Raw genomic sequence first — 16,752 nt, forward strand, 5'->3', positions numbered from 1 at the left:
CTTTACTGGACAATAACAAAAAAGATCAAACACACAGAACACCTTTCTTTTGAAGATTAACTATACAGAATAAGCTACTTCACCATGAAAAAGACTGAAAAAGGGATTTAACATAATTTAATGTTTGCACATGACATTAAAAAGACAAAAAGGGATTGCTTATTCACTGTCTCTAAATTACCAAGTAGGAAATCCAACAAACTTAGGAAAAGGGCACTTCATACCATATATAAAGTTGTTATTCACAGTTCTGTGGCTGTTAAAATTTTACATTGGTTCAAAAAAGCAACTGCACAGATCCATGAAGAAGAAAATCAGAAATCTATTTAACAGAAAAGAAATAACCAGATAAGGAAATGCTGAAAAATACAATTCTTAATAGCTGGGGTAACATTCTGGGAGATAATCTCTGCATATTTGTGACACTCTCAAGTTTCTCTACAGACATCAGTTACTGGGCTTGATTAGAAACATGGGACTGGGACAGAAACATTGATGGGCACAGCAAAGGACATCCCAAGACCATCCACTGTAGAAACTGAGCAAGGAAAGAATTGGATGGACAATGGAACAATTTAAGTTTCTTGGATCTATACTAAGTTAACTCAAATACCACTTTCACATAAAATTAAGCAATCATTCATCTTTGTTAGTCTCCAGTTCATAAATTTGAGAAATCAGAAGTTCAAGTAGCTGCCAGACCAAAAAAGGCATTCTAATAATAGTTCTTATTAAGTAATTACTTCCATATATCACATATTCTATATTCAAGTAGTACATCACATTTTTTTCCCTACACATTAGCACCACATTTCAGCATGACCTGCCCTAGTTTTGGTCCTGCTCTGGCAGGGGGGTTGGACTCAATAATCCTCATAGGTTCCTTCTAACCCCTGACATTCCATGATTCTGTGATAGATTGTGCTAGCATTTGCATGTCAAAAATTATATTAACATAACCACTCCACAGTTTAAAAGAGATGCACCACTTCTCATCAAGAAAAATATGACAGAACTAATTTCCATTTTTTCTTTTCAGAAGGGAAGGTGCAGGGGATGACATGGCAGTAAAAACTGAACTATGCATGAAGCATCACGATAAATAACAGTTCTTCAGCCAAAATGAGCATCACAGAACCAAAGATAAGTGATAAGCCATAACACTTCAAACTGCTGAGGTTGAGAAGTGGCTGGACACAAAGCAGCTCTGTAGGCTCATGAAGAAAAACAGAACACAAACCAGTGTGCCTGTCTGCTGGAAAAAAATAGTGACATACTGGGCTGCAAGAGCACAGCTGTAGCCAGCAAACCAAGATCCATGATTACTCTACTCCGGCCGCAAAGCTGGACAGTAGACAGATAACTAGGATGGTTTTGGGAGCTGAAGCCCATGTCATAGAGAAGATGAGAGCACCATTTGGTCTGTCAAGTTTGTTCAGCTTCAAGATCAGCAGACCAAACAAGGTCCCTCTACCACCACCACCACCATCTGAAGGTGTTTTAAGGAGGCAAAAAAAAATCAGAGAGGCGTGGAGTTAAATGACAAAGTGCAACAGACACAGGAGGAAACAGAGTATCTCAGCTGGATAAGGGAGAGAAAATTTTTCCCAAAGACTGGCTAAGTCCAGGCCAACTTGGAGATAGTCAAACCTCAACTCGTCAAGGCCTTCAACAAGCTGGTGTAACTTTGGAATCAGCCCTGCTTTGGGAAAGGGGTGGGACAATGGGCCTCTCCAGACATTGTCCAAGCAAACTTTTTAAAATTATATTTTTAGTATCTCAAAACAAAGCAAACCTGGCATCTTTGTAAGAATTAATCCTCAAAAAAGCTTTCTCAAAGGAATATTTTGTTCATTTTTACAATAAGGATACTTAAAAGTTGGCTTATTGAGACTGGGCTACTTACCATATAGTGTTCATACATAAGTAACAAAAAGCTGTAGTGTTAGTAGATCAAATATAATTTTGGTAACTTTTAATCACCTCATTTAGCTTTTCAAAGGTATTCATGAAGGACAGTATTTGTATTTCTCAATTCAAGCTCTAAAACACTCACTTTATTACCACACAGAAACAGCATTGAACCATAAAACTACAAAATGAAACTTGGAAACATTATTAATTGGTATATTCCTATTAAAGCATGTCTTACATGTCAGTGTCAAAGACCTGGACTACTTCTGCTTCAAGACACTTTGTATTAATTTCTGAAGTAATAGAAGCTTAACATCCCCAGTGCCTTCTGACTCACATAGCAAGATGCTAAGCAAATGCCTCCAGTTTTATTTGAAACAATGCTACTACCAACACAAAATCCCCAAGAATAGCTGCTGCAGTGGGAGCTGTTCTTACAGAACCGATTCTAGTGCTCTAACCAAAAAAAACCTTAACTATTTAAGACTCCACGAACATCCCTCCCTTCTACATATGAAAACAGATGAAAACTGAAGAAACAAAAAGAAGTTAAAACCTGCTCAGAAGACAAGGATGAAAGATGAATATGCATTACTCAAACAAAAAAGTATATGTTCTAAGTGAAAATCCTAAGTAGAAAGTAACTTCTAACAGCTGTGGTCATCAAAGCTTACAATACACTGTTACTGTTCTTGCATAATCTCAACTCAGTATACCATCTTTTTCTGCATAGGGACAAGTTATTTTTAATTCTGTAAAAGTGGCAGATTTCCATTTATTCCACTTTATGCTAAAACCAGACATTTTTACAGACTTTTAAAACTAGATTTATAGCATATTTACCAAAAAAAGTAATCAACCAAAATACGAGGAAAGACAAGCATAGCCATACAATGTAAAAGACCACATGCTAGTACAAGGATGTGTTTATAATTTGTTTGAAAAGCTCTACATCTAAAGGCAGTTGTATTTCTAAAACTGAAAAATACTACATATGTATTAAGGGACTTCAGAGAATCATTTCCAAGTTGCAGCTCATCAGCTGCACATGTGCTACAGCAGTTTCATTCACCCACTGACCCACAGACAAGTGTAAGTCTATAAAAAATATGTTCAGCCAAACTATTGCAAAACAGTCAGGTATCCATAACATAGCCCCAACTTCCCTAAAGCAACAAAGTTTCACTGGAATAAACACCTTTTCAAAATTACAAAACTTATAAGACCAGTTTGGATTTTAAAAAATATGCACTGCACTTCACTGCTACTGCTATTAAAAAACTGCAGAAGAAAGAAACACAGTAAGATAGGTATCAAATGTTACTTTTTGGAGATTCTCTAACCTTCCAGCCAGCTGACGCATAATAGGAGATAAACATTTAGTCTTTCTTCTGCTTAAAGTTGGAAAGAACTAAGTTCATCTCTCTAGTGCAATAGCACAAAGAAAAGAGGATTACAGCTAGTGTGTAACAGAAATTATTATTTTACACTAAATTAAGGGGTTTTTATTTCTTCATGTTACTTTCACATGGCAATGTGGTTGAGTTAGGAGCGGAAATGTAATCTAAGAAAACAGAAGAGACTAAAGACATGATGAGAAAGAAGTTTCCTCTTCCCTTTTCTTCCCCATCCCCAAGGCCAGAGAAAATTACATGTAAGTAAATTTTTAGCAGTGTTTTGACAGGAAATCTTTTTCCATCTCAAAGCCACACAGTACAAAATCTTTTAAGCAGTAAATAATCTGATCGAGGTGGATTAAGAAAACTCAGTTCAAGTATAAAAAACACTCTAAATTCTACTTCCCTCCAAATTGTGTATTCCCCATTTGGTACACTGACATCTACAAAAGAGCTAAATAAGTTATTTAACACCTTCATAAAATGATAAACAATGTTATTAATGCATTTGGTAAGGGTCTTAGATTGCATTCACATTTAGCCTGTGTTTTAAGCATATACTATGAATTACATCTATAGAAATACTTAAACATCAAGCTAACAACACATTGCATTTTACCACAGTAAAGAAATATAATGAAGTGTAACTTCCAGATTGTAAAAAAAACCATTAACATGAGTCTATACAATGACTTAATAGAAGAGCTACAGCAATTCAATATACAAAAGTCACAAAGAAAAGGGTTTTCTTTCTTCATCTAATGGAATTAATTCTTTCTGCTGAGATACAAGCTGTGAGTACTGTTTCTCACTCACATTTCCCCAGGAAAACATTGGCAGCCACCCTAAAGTGTTAAACTGAACACAAATACTCTAATGCTGGGGCTGTGCCAAAGACACAGCTGCCAGCCACTGAGAATATCTTGAAGCTGTCTGAACACACATGGCTGCTTCTCCTCTGGCTTTCCTCAACGACTCTTTTTCAGACATGACACAGCACAAGAAGCTCCTCGCCACTCCTGGAGGACTATGAGATAAACAAGAAGAAAGAAAAATCCAGTTTTGACCACACTCCCCAGACAGTGCTCTCTGACAAAGAAGCAATTTCAGCAGTCTAACTCAGCCTTCATTTCCTGTCATTTAATGCCATCACTCCCAATTCTAATACTAGAATACTAAAGCTGTCAATACACACAGATTGGATAGTAAGTCTCAAATTTATTTTTTAAGACTAGCATAGAACAAGCAATCTATTAAAAAAAATAATCATCCAATGTACAGGATATTTAAAATCAAAATTTCTAGGCATAGTTCTATCTAAGTGAAGCTTCAGGATAGCTTTGTATTTCTATATACACTTGTATTGTTTACCTTAAGCAGTATTTCATGCAGCAATACTATTTCTGTAAAATACGCAGATGGATAAACCCACTGAGAAACAGTTTCAGCCTGAATGCTAATGACACCTCACTCCAAAATCTCCACCTACCACCCCACCAGTTCATTGGTCATGGATTCTGGGTCTGAGGAGTATTAGCATACAGAAACTAAAGACAAAAACTAAAAAAGTCTGTCTCAAGAGTTTCATAAAATGATTTCAGAATGCAAAACCTTTGCAAAGGGCTTTCTCCTAAGACCTGGTTCATCTGTATCCAACATCTGCTCCAAATCTTTCCATTTTCCACCTTCTAGAAGGTACATGCTTTCTTTCCATGGTCCTGGCTTTCTGGCCAAGTCCTTCTCTCAAATCCCTACCAAAATCACCCCTGCACCTCTGCTTACAGTATACTTAGAAGCAAAACTTGTAGGAAGGAAGCGGTAAATCAGTCCAAAGTTATCAGTCACAATTGTGTTAACAAGCTCTACCCATTCCCCTTGTGTAGGCAATGTTATCAATGAGTTTATCAACAGAAAAAATTATAGAAAATATTACAACACTTGACAGCTATGTCCATCTCAGAAATGTCCGTGCACTGTTATTAGTGTGCGCTGTTAAATAGGAGGTCAGTCAAAGAGCATGTGGACAAAAAGAGGCAGAAAGAAGGGAACTTCTATGCCATTGAGTTTAATCCATGTGACATTTGTCCCAATGAAGTATCTGCATCTCAAAAGGACAGCAAAGCCTGTGAATTATAAGGTGAAGTACCCAAGACTCAATCCATTCAAAACCTCCAAGAATTCAAAAAAGGAGATTAGCTATAGAGAACCTGCATACTACTATAGAACTCACTGACTGGAGAGAATCAACATGAGACACACTGTAACAAGAAAAGTTAGGCCACTGAAAATGTTGCTTTTAAAAAAAAAATGTCTGTAACAATTAAAAGTACTTTCAACTTCAGATGTGCTCCAAGTAGACTAAGCTTTCTTCTTGTCTGAGTTTTGTTGGTTTGGTTTTTTTCCCTTTTTCTTTTGTTCAGTAAAAAGTTCACAGTAGCAACACCTTACTCCGAGTTGCAACAATTCTGTAAATCATGGACAGCTTATATTGGTGCTTCAGCCAGATGTCAGGTCTCCAAAGATGGTGCATAAATTGATTTGAGATTTGGCATAACAAGGTGAGAGAATGAGAGTCTCTCCCAGCAACTAATGAAAACCTAAAGGTTCACCTGCAGCAAGGCAGTGGAAATCACAGGTGAGACCAAGTGCACAGGAAACTACACTTGCTTTTGCTTTGGCTTTTCTCTCTGTCCTGTTCCCAATAGTCCTGCTTGTTTCTTTCCACTACTCCCTCTTCTCCCACCTCAATTGAAGAGGAGACAGTCCTCATAGTAATTACAATGTGAAAACACTTACTTAGCAACATAAAGAACTGCTTTTTCTTACACAGTCTAGGTGTATCTAAGTCCCCTTTTCTCAAGGGTGTCCAGAAGTAGAAGATTCAGATAAAGAATGTAAAACACAGCAAGTGTCTACAACTGTCTGGAGTAATTCCTAGCTTTCAGCTGTTAGAGAACTGGCAGTCCAACTCCACTGTAAAGGTCAGTATTCCAAGTATTTATCCCTACCTGACTTTGCCTAATTATAATTTCAACCCACTTTCATTTATCTCCTATACAATATCATCTCCCAATTAAGTTCTGCAATTTAATTACACATTGCTAAAAAGCTACTTTACTTTTCATCAGGTAGCAGGTTTAATTCACTGGATGGCCTAAGTCTTGTTTTATGAAAAATAGCTATTCTTGCTTTCTATTAATCATTTCTGTATGATCTACAGATTTTATAGACCTCTATCACCTCTCTCCCTGCTTCCAGACTAAGGAACTTCACCTGCCCAGCACAGAGGACCTTCCACATCTCTCACCCACTTTTTCATTGTCACCACTTTTTCACTGTCTGTGAAACCTTTGCTGAGCTGATTAAATTAATGCACACTGTTACTGATTTTAACACACCACTGATATATATAATGACCTAACAATTATTTCATATTTTGTGAGTAATTCCCTACAACTTTCTGACCACTGCCCTTCTTGAATAAGTGACATGAGTGAATTTAGAGCTCATCACTGTGTAGATAATTTTGCACTACTTTCCCCTGCATGAGCATCATTTGGCATTCACAAAAAGTGAACTACACTTGTATGTGAAAGCACTGGACAATGAGGTGGCAGTGTGCTCCTCCTACCCCACCCCTTCTGCTTAAGCAATAGTCACCAGTGGTGGTTATGATGGCTGCATCTGGCTTAAGCTGATCTCTTGGGAGACAGATAACACAGCAATGAGGACCTTTAAACCCTGTTCAACAGCTGAGGGCTAGCTGAGCATGTGCCAGCGAAGTAAAACTGGTATGCAAAGATGTCTGCAAGCCAATTATTTTACTCCAAAAGCAGTGGACACTCCTGAACCAGTTGAGCTCTCCTGCATGGTGGCTGGCTGCATGCCAGGATCCCCCCCTCAGAAGGGATGCTTTGAGCTTAAGAAAATCCTTTTTGCTTCAGATACTCAGTAAGTTGACCCTTTGTTGTCTTAGCTAAGTGATATAAAAGATTGATTGTGCATATATAATCCTTTAGACATACACCGCTGATCAAGTCTGGGACCAGGACTGAATTCAGCCACACCTAGATTCCTCTGAAAAGTTGTTTATAAAGCAATAAAGTTCCTCTTTGAACTTCATGATGCAACAGAAATGTCTCCCTAATTTTTTTTCTGAGCCTATCCACTATGTAGTAAGAAATCAAATGTACCTTGCCATCAAATCTTGTTAAACAACTGTTGCACTTACTATCAAAACCTTGATAAACAGTTTATAAAACAGCTGTCCTATACCAATAATATATATTGTTTCCTCACTCTTGCAAGCAAAGTGCACCACTCTTTCCACAACAAATGGTATCACAGGATTTTGCTATACCTACCCAATCATACCCAACTAGATTTTACCAACCCCTATATATCAACAAACTGTTATGGTGCCATAGCACTATCATTCCTTAAGACTACTTTTTACTATGATGGACCCCTAGATCCCACCAAAAACCTACTAGAAACATTCTTCCATCATGAAGCAAGCATTTATTTAGCTAGTTTCTCATATTTTAACCAACTGTACTTATCCAAAGGTAGCATTTTATCTTTGTTAAATCAGCTTTGGCTGAGGTTCTTGGCCAAAGATTTTATCTTTTTAACTATTAATTACAGCCCTAAATCAGTTTCTTATAAAAGCTGGGATAATTCTATCTTGCACCGGTCATTTGTTACCACCTACCACCTTCTTTAAAAAAACTTTAAAAAATAATAAAAAATAATATTCTTGAGTTTGTTTCCCTTAGCAGAACTAAACACTGGACCTTTTCTGTTCCTGCACAGTGCAAATGACAAAGAATTCAGGTTCTAACTAACATCCATGGTCCAGCAAGAAGGCAAACCAATCAGACCAGTAAGGGATATACCTACACAAACAGAATCTGCACTGGCATTTTGTGTTGTACAATCACTTTCAAGGTATCATGGTACATGACATAAGTCACAAAAGCTGTGTCAACAACCTCAAAACAGGTGCCTGTGAATCACTGTGTTATCCCTGTAAGGAACATCGTGTATCCAGCTTGGGCTTGCTCTGTATACAGGGACCAATTTCAGCTCAACTTTCTGGAGAGATTTCAGTGGAACAGCAAAAGAACACGAAGGAAAAGCAGATTATCTTGAAGGATCTTGGGACTGATTACTTTGCCAAATTCCTCCTGCATTCTTAGAAAGAAGTACTATAACTCTTGTGAGCACTTCCCTGTGTTTCCAGGTATGTACCTCCTTTTGCTTTATAGGTTGGATCACATCACATGATAAAACCCTATAAAGAACAAGTCTGAACAGATCAACCTTCAGATCTAAAGTAATCCAGTATGGAGCACATTCTTAACTGAAATACCTAAAAATCCATTTAAAAATCTGATATCCACTAACTATACAGTTTCACTTTAAAAAAATATATAAAACAAAACAGGGTATCACAGGGTTAAAAGGGATAAAAGGGTTTTCTCATGGATTACTAAGCACTAGCACTTTGTTTCTGAACAACCAGTACAATTCCAGGTAATCATCCTCTTTGGGAATAACTTCGTAGCCGAAAACTTGTTTACATAATCTTCAAAATACATGAACTTTTACAAGACTTTATATTTTTATACATTTTTATATTTTATATAAAATATGTATTATGAATATATAAATGTAATATAATTATTTGCTTGAGAAGGATGCATTCTGCAGTCCTTCTGGACATCTCTTTCACTAAGGGAACTGGATTCAGTAACTTAGGTTCCATTAAGGTCTATATTTTAATGGGAACACTGGGAAATTGGTTCCAAAATTCACAAGTGTAAATGTAGCAATACCCAAAAGTAACTCCCTCTGAACCCTAGCCTGATAATTACATAAAACAGTAGCACAAAACTTTTGTTCCAGCACAGTATATCTTTTTTCACTGCAATGTAATACAAACACACCTTATCTCTGAAGTTGGAGCCAGTATCTCATTTCAAGGCACAGCATCCGTAGCGCAGTATAATGCATAATGAAAACAACTAGCCTCAAAAAAACCCTACATTTTTAAAGACAGGTGCAAGGAAACCTATAAAACTACAATTCTTCACAAGAACTAGAGAAGTCTTTTACCCATTTTCATGAAATATCTCCACCAAAAAAAAAACTTTTCAGCGTTAGCTACCACTGTTACAGCGTTAGCTACCACTGTTACATTTATTATGTAGGGCAACTTCATCTTTCGAAAGCTGATAAAAACACAACTGAAACAGGTTTAAAAGTCAAACATTAAAAATGTCCATGCATTTTACAAGGTATGACTCTTATAACACCTAGATGGAAAACAAAATATATATGACTACTATATTAACTGTTACTGCTTTACTCAAAAAACACCTTGTATTCAGAATCATTCTCTTTAAAATGCAGAAATTCATATAAATGAATGTCTATACTAACTTTTCTTATTTTTAAAGATTTAAGGAAGTTACAGTAAAATCCAATAAAAACAAGTAGTAACTTACAAGTTTTTAAACTACAGAAGAACAAGTTTCTTACTTGGCTTGAAACACCAAATGGTGTTTCTGCAGGGACAGATTTTAACATATAAACTCAGCTTTGTTTTTGTACTTGAAAACATACATTTTGTCACAAAGTGACAGCAACAATGGCAACCAATTCAGTACAGAATATGATTTAACCACAAGGTTAGTCAAATGTAGTCAGAAATACACATTAAACACCACCAAAAGCATACTCATAACTGTGTTAAACAACTTTAAGACCTACTACTAATACGAGAAAGGTCACAGAGCAACAGCAAAACAGCCAAAAGAATGGATGTCCTGGTTATCACTGTTTTGAAGTGCATGAACACTTAGCTAAACAAGACTTCTGAAGCATTATTTCTTTTTCAACTTCCTCCTCACATTCCTTGAAAGTTTGTGTTCACTTCCCTCTCTCATGCTACCCTTCCCAATGCAACTAGGCCTAATTCCAGTGGACCTGATAACAAGACCCCTACTTGTCCCATCATCTTTCAGTCTGTCCTTGGCTCACACCCTGCAGCATTGCAAGGGTAACAAGACTTTCTAGCCATTCAAGAGTATTTGCCTCCAAGGAGAAAGACAAACACTACAGTATAACAGATCGTTTCAGAGGCACTTCATATTTGTATTGACACAGCCTGAAAGCTGTTTACCAGGGACATTCATTCAACTGACAAAGTAATAAAACAACTAAGAAATAAAACACGTGAGATAAAATTCCAAATATGCAACAGAGTACAAAGTAAGAAAGGTGTGAAAATAAAAAGTCTTATCATGGAAAGCCTTCTCCTTTTCAGAGGGGAATAAACATGGAAAACAAGGGTGGTCATTTTCAAGTTACAGTCAAAACTTCCCTTTATATAAGCTAATGTTTTGAAAATTAGGATAGATACGATTCTTTCAATCCACTGATGGCCAGGAATCACCAGACTGAGCACTCTAGAAACACAACAATGTCTCTAAAACATACCCTTCTGCATTTAGCATTGGTACAACCTCACCTTAAGTACGGTGTGCACTGTTTGTGTATGTTAAGGTCCTTGAGTGTGTTCAGAGGAAAGCAACAAAGCTGATAAAAGGCCTGGAAGTAGTGTCCTATTAGGACAAGAAAGGACTTTGGGCTTGTCTGACCTGAAATAAAGGATGCTGAGGGGCAACCCCATTGCCCTTACAGCTTCCTGAGGAGGGGAAGTGGAAATAGAGGTCTTGAGCTCTTCTCCCTGGTGATAAGATGTCTGGGAATGGTTCAAAACTGCTCCTGGGGAGTTTCAGACTTGATATTAGGAAGCATTACTTTACTGAGAGGGTGGTCAAACACTGGAAGAGACTTCCTAGAGAGGTGGTAAATGCCCCACGCCTGTAAGTGTTCAAGAGGCATTTGGACAAGATGCATTAGGTTTTGGACAGCCCTGAAGCGGTCATGAAGTTGGACTAGATGATCGACATAGGCTTTTCCCAACTAAAATAGTTTACTCTAAACTATATGACACCTGTTTTAATATTTTAAAACTTAATCATACATGAGATCGCAATCCAGAAGATATACTAAAGTAAACAGCAGAATAGAAGTAGCCTGCAAAGCACATGTGGCCTATAATTTGAGCAGTTTTTCTTAATTTCAACCAAAGTAAGATGCTTTGTGTACTGGTGGTTAGCAGTAAGCTTTTGAAAGACTTGCAAGCAGTTACAGAAAAAAACCTACGTATCCGCTAATAAACTAACTACTTTGACCAATTTTTTAAAAATCAACTTCCAGACATCAGTGCCAGAACACCTCTAGGTTTGAAAATGAGACGCAGAGGCTGCGCTACATATTTTAAAAGCTCAACATATTGTTTCAAAACAGGTATGATGTGCCCATGAGGATTACGTTCAAGCCTTGTACTTATTCTACTTTAATACCTCTTTTTCCACCTCATCTCCCTTACCGAACGGGAGCACGGTCTAATGAAAACCAACAGAATTGCCGGCAAGTCGCAGGCCACCTGGCATTTGCTATCTCCGACACCGTGCCGAGGCAGGCCGGGGGAAAGGCGGTCAGGAGAGGGAGACGCAGGCCGGGCCGCAGCGCAGCCTCTGCCGGTCCCTGCCGGATCCCCATAGGCCCCTGGGGAGGCTCACGGCCCCGCCGGCGAGGAGGAGGGCCCGGAGGAGTGGGAGCCCCTCTCGGCAGTGCCGCTAAGTGGGGTTGAGAGCTGCTCCCTGCGACCGGCACAACCCTCTCCTGGGACAAGCGCCAAGCGCACGGTGGCAGGGCAGCACCCCCTTCCCGTAGAAGGGGGCTGGAAGTGCGTGAGGGTGACGTCCCCTCATCCCGCTCCACGCTTCAGAAACACGAGAACCCACAAGCCCCACAGCGCTCCTCCGAGTTACCCACAAATGAGTGCTCGCCCTGGGCCGTGGCCGCTGTCCCGCTCCAAGTGGGGCCGCGATCAGGCTCCTGCGAGGCCTGGCAGCCCGGCCGGGTCGGCAGGGAAGGCCGCGGTGGGGCCGAAGACGCCCCCACTTACCAGCCCGACTCGGAGAGCGCCGCCCTCGTCCTGTCGGCCATGGCGCCTCCCGCCGCCGCTCACACACTGAGCTCGGGGGCCTCCGGGGAGGGGTGGCGGGGCCGGGCCGGGCCGGCGCGGGGCCGCCGGACGGTGCGGAAAGCCCCGGCGCTGGGAGGAGGGACACGGGGCCTGCTCGTTCCCCCGCCCCTCGGCCCTCTCCAGGCGTTCGGCCCGGCCAGCTCTCCGGAGGGGGGAGGGAGCGGAACGGAGGGAAGGAAGGAAGGGGCGGAGGCGGCGCAGGGAGAGACGAACAAAGCCCGCGACCGACTACTACGAGGCTGAGGGAGGTGGCGGGGGAGGGCGTCCTGCTGCCTGCCTGGAAGCCGGTGCCGCCATGGTGGAAAAGGGAAGCAGTGAGGGCAGGGGAAGAGGCACCACGGGGCCGAGCGCCGGCATTGCCTCCCTCCTTTCCTCCCTCCCTCCCTTCCTCCCTCCCTCCCTCCCTCCCTCCCTCCCTCCCTCCCTCCCTCCCTCCCTCTCGCCTGCCTGAGGGCTCTGACCCGCCCTGGCCTCGCTGCGGAGGGTCTGACTCAGCCCCTCCGTGGTCCTCTGCCGCCCGGAGTGTTGGTGGTGGCCGGTAGTTTGCGTTCTCGTAGTAGCGGGAGGGATGTATTTTAAGCGCACTTTATCTATAAATAGTGCCCTTGTTAATGACACGGTGTAGGAAGACAGTTTCTTCGGCGCCTTCAAAGGAGGTGTTGGGGAATGAGGAAAAAAAGGGGCAGGTTCAGCAATTAGACGGACAACATGTAAAAAGCTGCTCCTGTGTTTCTTTAATGCCTTTGGTTTGGTTTTAATCTTTGTCCTAGGTCGGTGGGCACTGACGTGAACATTCAGTTTTGTGCGCCGCCTTTCTAATGGGAATTATGCAGCGAAAGAATGTCACTGTTTCGTGACTGCTGTTGTAAGTGCCCGATTTCCTCAGGCGCTGGAAGGAGACGAGGCAGCAGTGCTGTCCCCTGGCTGCGCTCCGGAATTCTGAGAATCTGCCAGAAGGGGAAGGAGAGCAGGTCAGGAGTTAAGAAAGCGCCTACCCAAGCCTTGGCCATCAGGGATTCGGCCTGCAGGTGAGGGCAGCAACCTTCCATTAGGCACTGGTGATTCGCGCTAGTCAGTCATGTCCAGATACTTCTGCAACCCACCGATGCCAAGTTTTAGTTCTTTTTAATGCATTCGGGTTTCAAAACCTAGCTGCCTGGTCTGTCTGTTAAAGATGAATTTTTCCCTGTAGGTCTTACCCTTGCGATGTTTCCATTTTTATGCAGCATCTTCAAAACAGCTTCTTGGGTTTTTTTGATAAATCTGTCATTGCAATATTGAGTGGGAAAAACTCAGAAGTTTTACACATGACAAACTGTGAGTTTTGCTGTGTCAGCACTATTTTTTTTTTTTACTATACTTGGTTCATTCATTATATTCTCTTTCATATCATGTGTTTTATATAGTGTAGGACAAAAATTTTGTCACCAGTGTCTAGTTTCCAGGATAGCTACTGTTTTTCAAGAAGTTACATGTCTTTTTTTAAATTGAAAACTAAAAAAAAAGCTTGACACAAGAAAAAAACAAAAGCTATATTGTTCAGCAATCTCTCACACATACAACAAGATTTGAAGTTTTTCTGATCTGGAGTCTTAAGTGGAAAGAACAAGCTCTAAAATTCCACTTAAAATAGAAGACCGACATATATGAAATCTCAAAACAAGTATAATGGTCAGGTAAGTTTTTTATCCTTGTACTGATCATTATAAAAACAAACAGCACAGGGAGCATTGGGAAAGTACAGCAATGCCTTTTTGATGCAAATTCATAGAGGGCAATCACCAGACACAGATATGCTGAATTGATTAAGCTGAGTCAACTCAGCCAGCCGTACAGGTTCATGGACTGAATAATCATATCACTTGCTTGGATTCTCAAAGGTTTGCAGTCCTGTATCATGACAAGACACAAGGTGAGTATGAGTTTCCTAAGGAATAATGTCAAAGAGAATTAACAATAACCCCAAAATACACTGACTGTGTCTGTACCAAAGAAGTTCTTAAATTAGTGCTGTGGAATAGCCTAAAGTTAAGCAGAAGAGCCACTCTGAAATGTTTGTGACCAAGTCACACTATTGGTGCACACTTAAAAACCACAGCAGCTGCTGACATGGAATAGCACCAGTGGATAGGTGTAGTAGTAGTTCAGACACTCATTATGCAAAAGAAGTGGAAATAAAAGCACTTTGCATTTGTAGTCTGACCTGGCTGCACATTAGATTAGCAAGAAGAGGTTGTAAACATTATTATAACTCAAAAAAGTGTGCCCATAGAACCAATTAGTAAGGGATGGAGTGTGACCTAGGAGAAGATAATGAGAATTATGGATCTCATGCATTACGTGATGTTAGTTTAAGACATGGGAGGTTACTTAAATCTTCATTGAAATCACCAGGCAATTATACCAGCAATTTACGCCAGCATATGGTTAGCTGTTGCACCTCATGGCACAAAATTCTGTCCATAAAGAAAATGCACTACCCAGCACTGACCTTCTTAAAGGTCTGCAGGCATCTGCTCTAACAAATTCATTATATGCAGGCAAAGGTATACATACACACGCAAACAGAAGGTGATACAATGCCTGTCAGGCAGTCAGAAAACTGCAAATTAGAGGGATAAGACCCTCTGTACCCACTGTTCATGATAAAACGAACAGTCGTAGAGCAGACCTCCATAGCCATAAATGACATTGCTGAAGCTAATGAGCATCAGAGTACTTGGGGCTATTCAGCCTAGACTTCAGCACACCTGTAAGGGGCTCTGTGCCTCCATATTTTTCTCTGAGAAATGCATGTGACTCAAGATGAATCAAAGCATCATTATTCACAAAATTCACATGGTCTCCTTCTGTCCAAACCATAATTTACTTTGATATACTTCATTGAAGTTGAAAGGCTTGTTCCAATTTCTGCTTCCCATCATCTGTTTCAAACTGTTAGCCACGGAAAAGTGTGATGTTAAAAAACATTGTCTGTGAGTAACAACTAACACTGCTAAGTTTCATATGTAGCTTCAGGATGATTTGTGATACAAAATCACTTTCTGTAATACTTTTGAAAGATATCAATACCAGGCAAAAAAAAATTAGTTGATGTGTTAATGTGATGTTTGGCACAAATGCACCCCCATGTGTAGCTCATGGACAGTCCTATTTAAAAGTGCTCCACGTGTAAATCAGCTAAGTTAAAATTTAAGAAATGACTCACCCATTTATTCTGTAAATGAAATGGAGAACTCTCATGGAGCAATAAGGCCTGGCTACATCTCAGAGCTGGGAGTAGAGCATGGCAACACATCATGCAGGACCAGTAACCTCAGTGTAAGCAGCCAGGATGTGAAGCAGCAAATCCTGATCAAGGTCAGAGCCAGAGATGGTGGCAAGGGTCAGACAGCCCAGTGATCACCCAGCATAGCCACTGGGGCAAGAAAGGTCCAAGCTCAGCTAGGATGTCAGGTCTAAGTCCAGGTCAGGGTGGAGAAGGTACAATCCCAAGCACAGATGTAGCTGTGACATGGCTGTGTTGTTGCTCAGGTGTGGGCTGGTGGTACTGCCATTGCTAAAAAGTGATTCCCATAGGAAAGGATAGTCAGGGCCTCATTTTTACTTTCCTGGCAATGAAAATGATCTTGGCCTTAGCCAATTAAATTTGACTCAGCCGTCTAATGTCCTGGAAGGGAATAGGCTACAGGCTCTGAGAACAAGACAATTCTGCTGTATTAATGTGTGAACAGATCTGATGAGTAACATACACATTTATCCATGATTTGTCTCTCAGTGAGAGATGGGTTTCTCAGTGTTTTAAGCAGGAACAGGCTTAGCAGTAACAGCATTCTGAATCACCTAAAAACAGAGCATGAGACTTAACAGCTTACTCTGGTACATCTTTTACAAAGGATTTCAGCTTTCAAGGAAAACTGGAGAATTACCTGTATTGATCTTCTCTGTCAAAGAAAAAAAATATATCTAGTACTTTATATCTTCAAAGTACTATACAGGAAACTACTTAAGATTTAGTAAGGTTTTAAATTAATCCAGTTGTATCATTAGGTTTTAGATCTATCAACTTTGTCTTTTAGACATTATATACCTTTAAATTATGACATAACTATTTAAAAAGGTAGAGGGTGTAAATAGGGAAGGATTGCTTGATATGTTACCTTAGGCTACACTAACTGCAAGTATGAAACAGTGTCCAAAAATGTAGTGCAAGACCAAAGTAAGTAATAAGAACTCCTCATCTGTGCTCTGCTTCTTAACCATATATAATTAAGCAGTGCAACTTGTTTTTCTATTATATTCAGATTATTAACC

General features: G+C 40.2%; 1 protein-coding gene across 1 annotated transcript in view; it reads right to left on the reverse strand.

Moving 5' to 3' along the window:
- TDRD3 (tudor domain containing 3) overlaps positions 1 to 12,606 on the reverse strand; it is a 96,689-nt gene extending 84,083 nt beyond the window's left edge. The window contains exon 1 of the mRNA XM_030451255.1: positions 12,358 to 12,606. Within this exon, the coding sequence (XP_030307115.1) occupies positions 12,358 to 12,398 (41 nt within the window). The 5' untranslated portion in view covers positions 12,399 to 12,606. The remainder of the gene's footprint in view (positions 1 to 12,357) is intronic.
- Positions 12,607 to 16,752: the final 4,146 nt, after the last annotated feature.

This window comes from Calypte anna, chromosome 1, assembly GCF_003957555.1.
Source record: "Calypte anna isolate BGI_N300 chromosome 1, bCalAnn1_v1.p, whole genome shotgun sequence".
Lineage (NCBI taxonomy): Eukaryota > Metazoa > Chordata > Aves > Apodiformes > Trochilidae > Calypte > Calypte anna.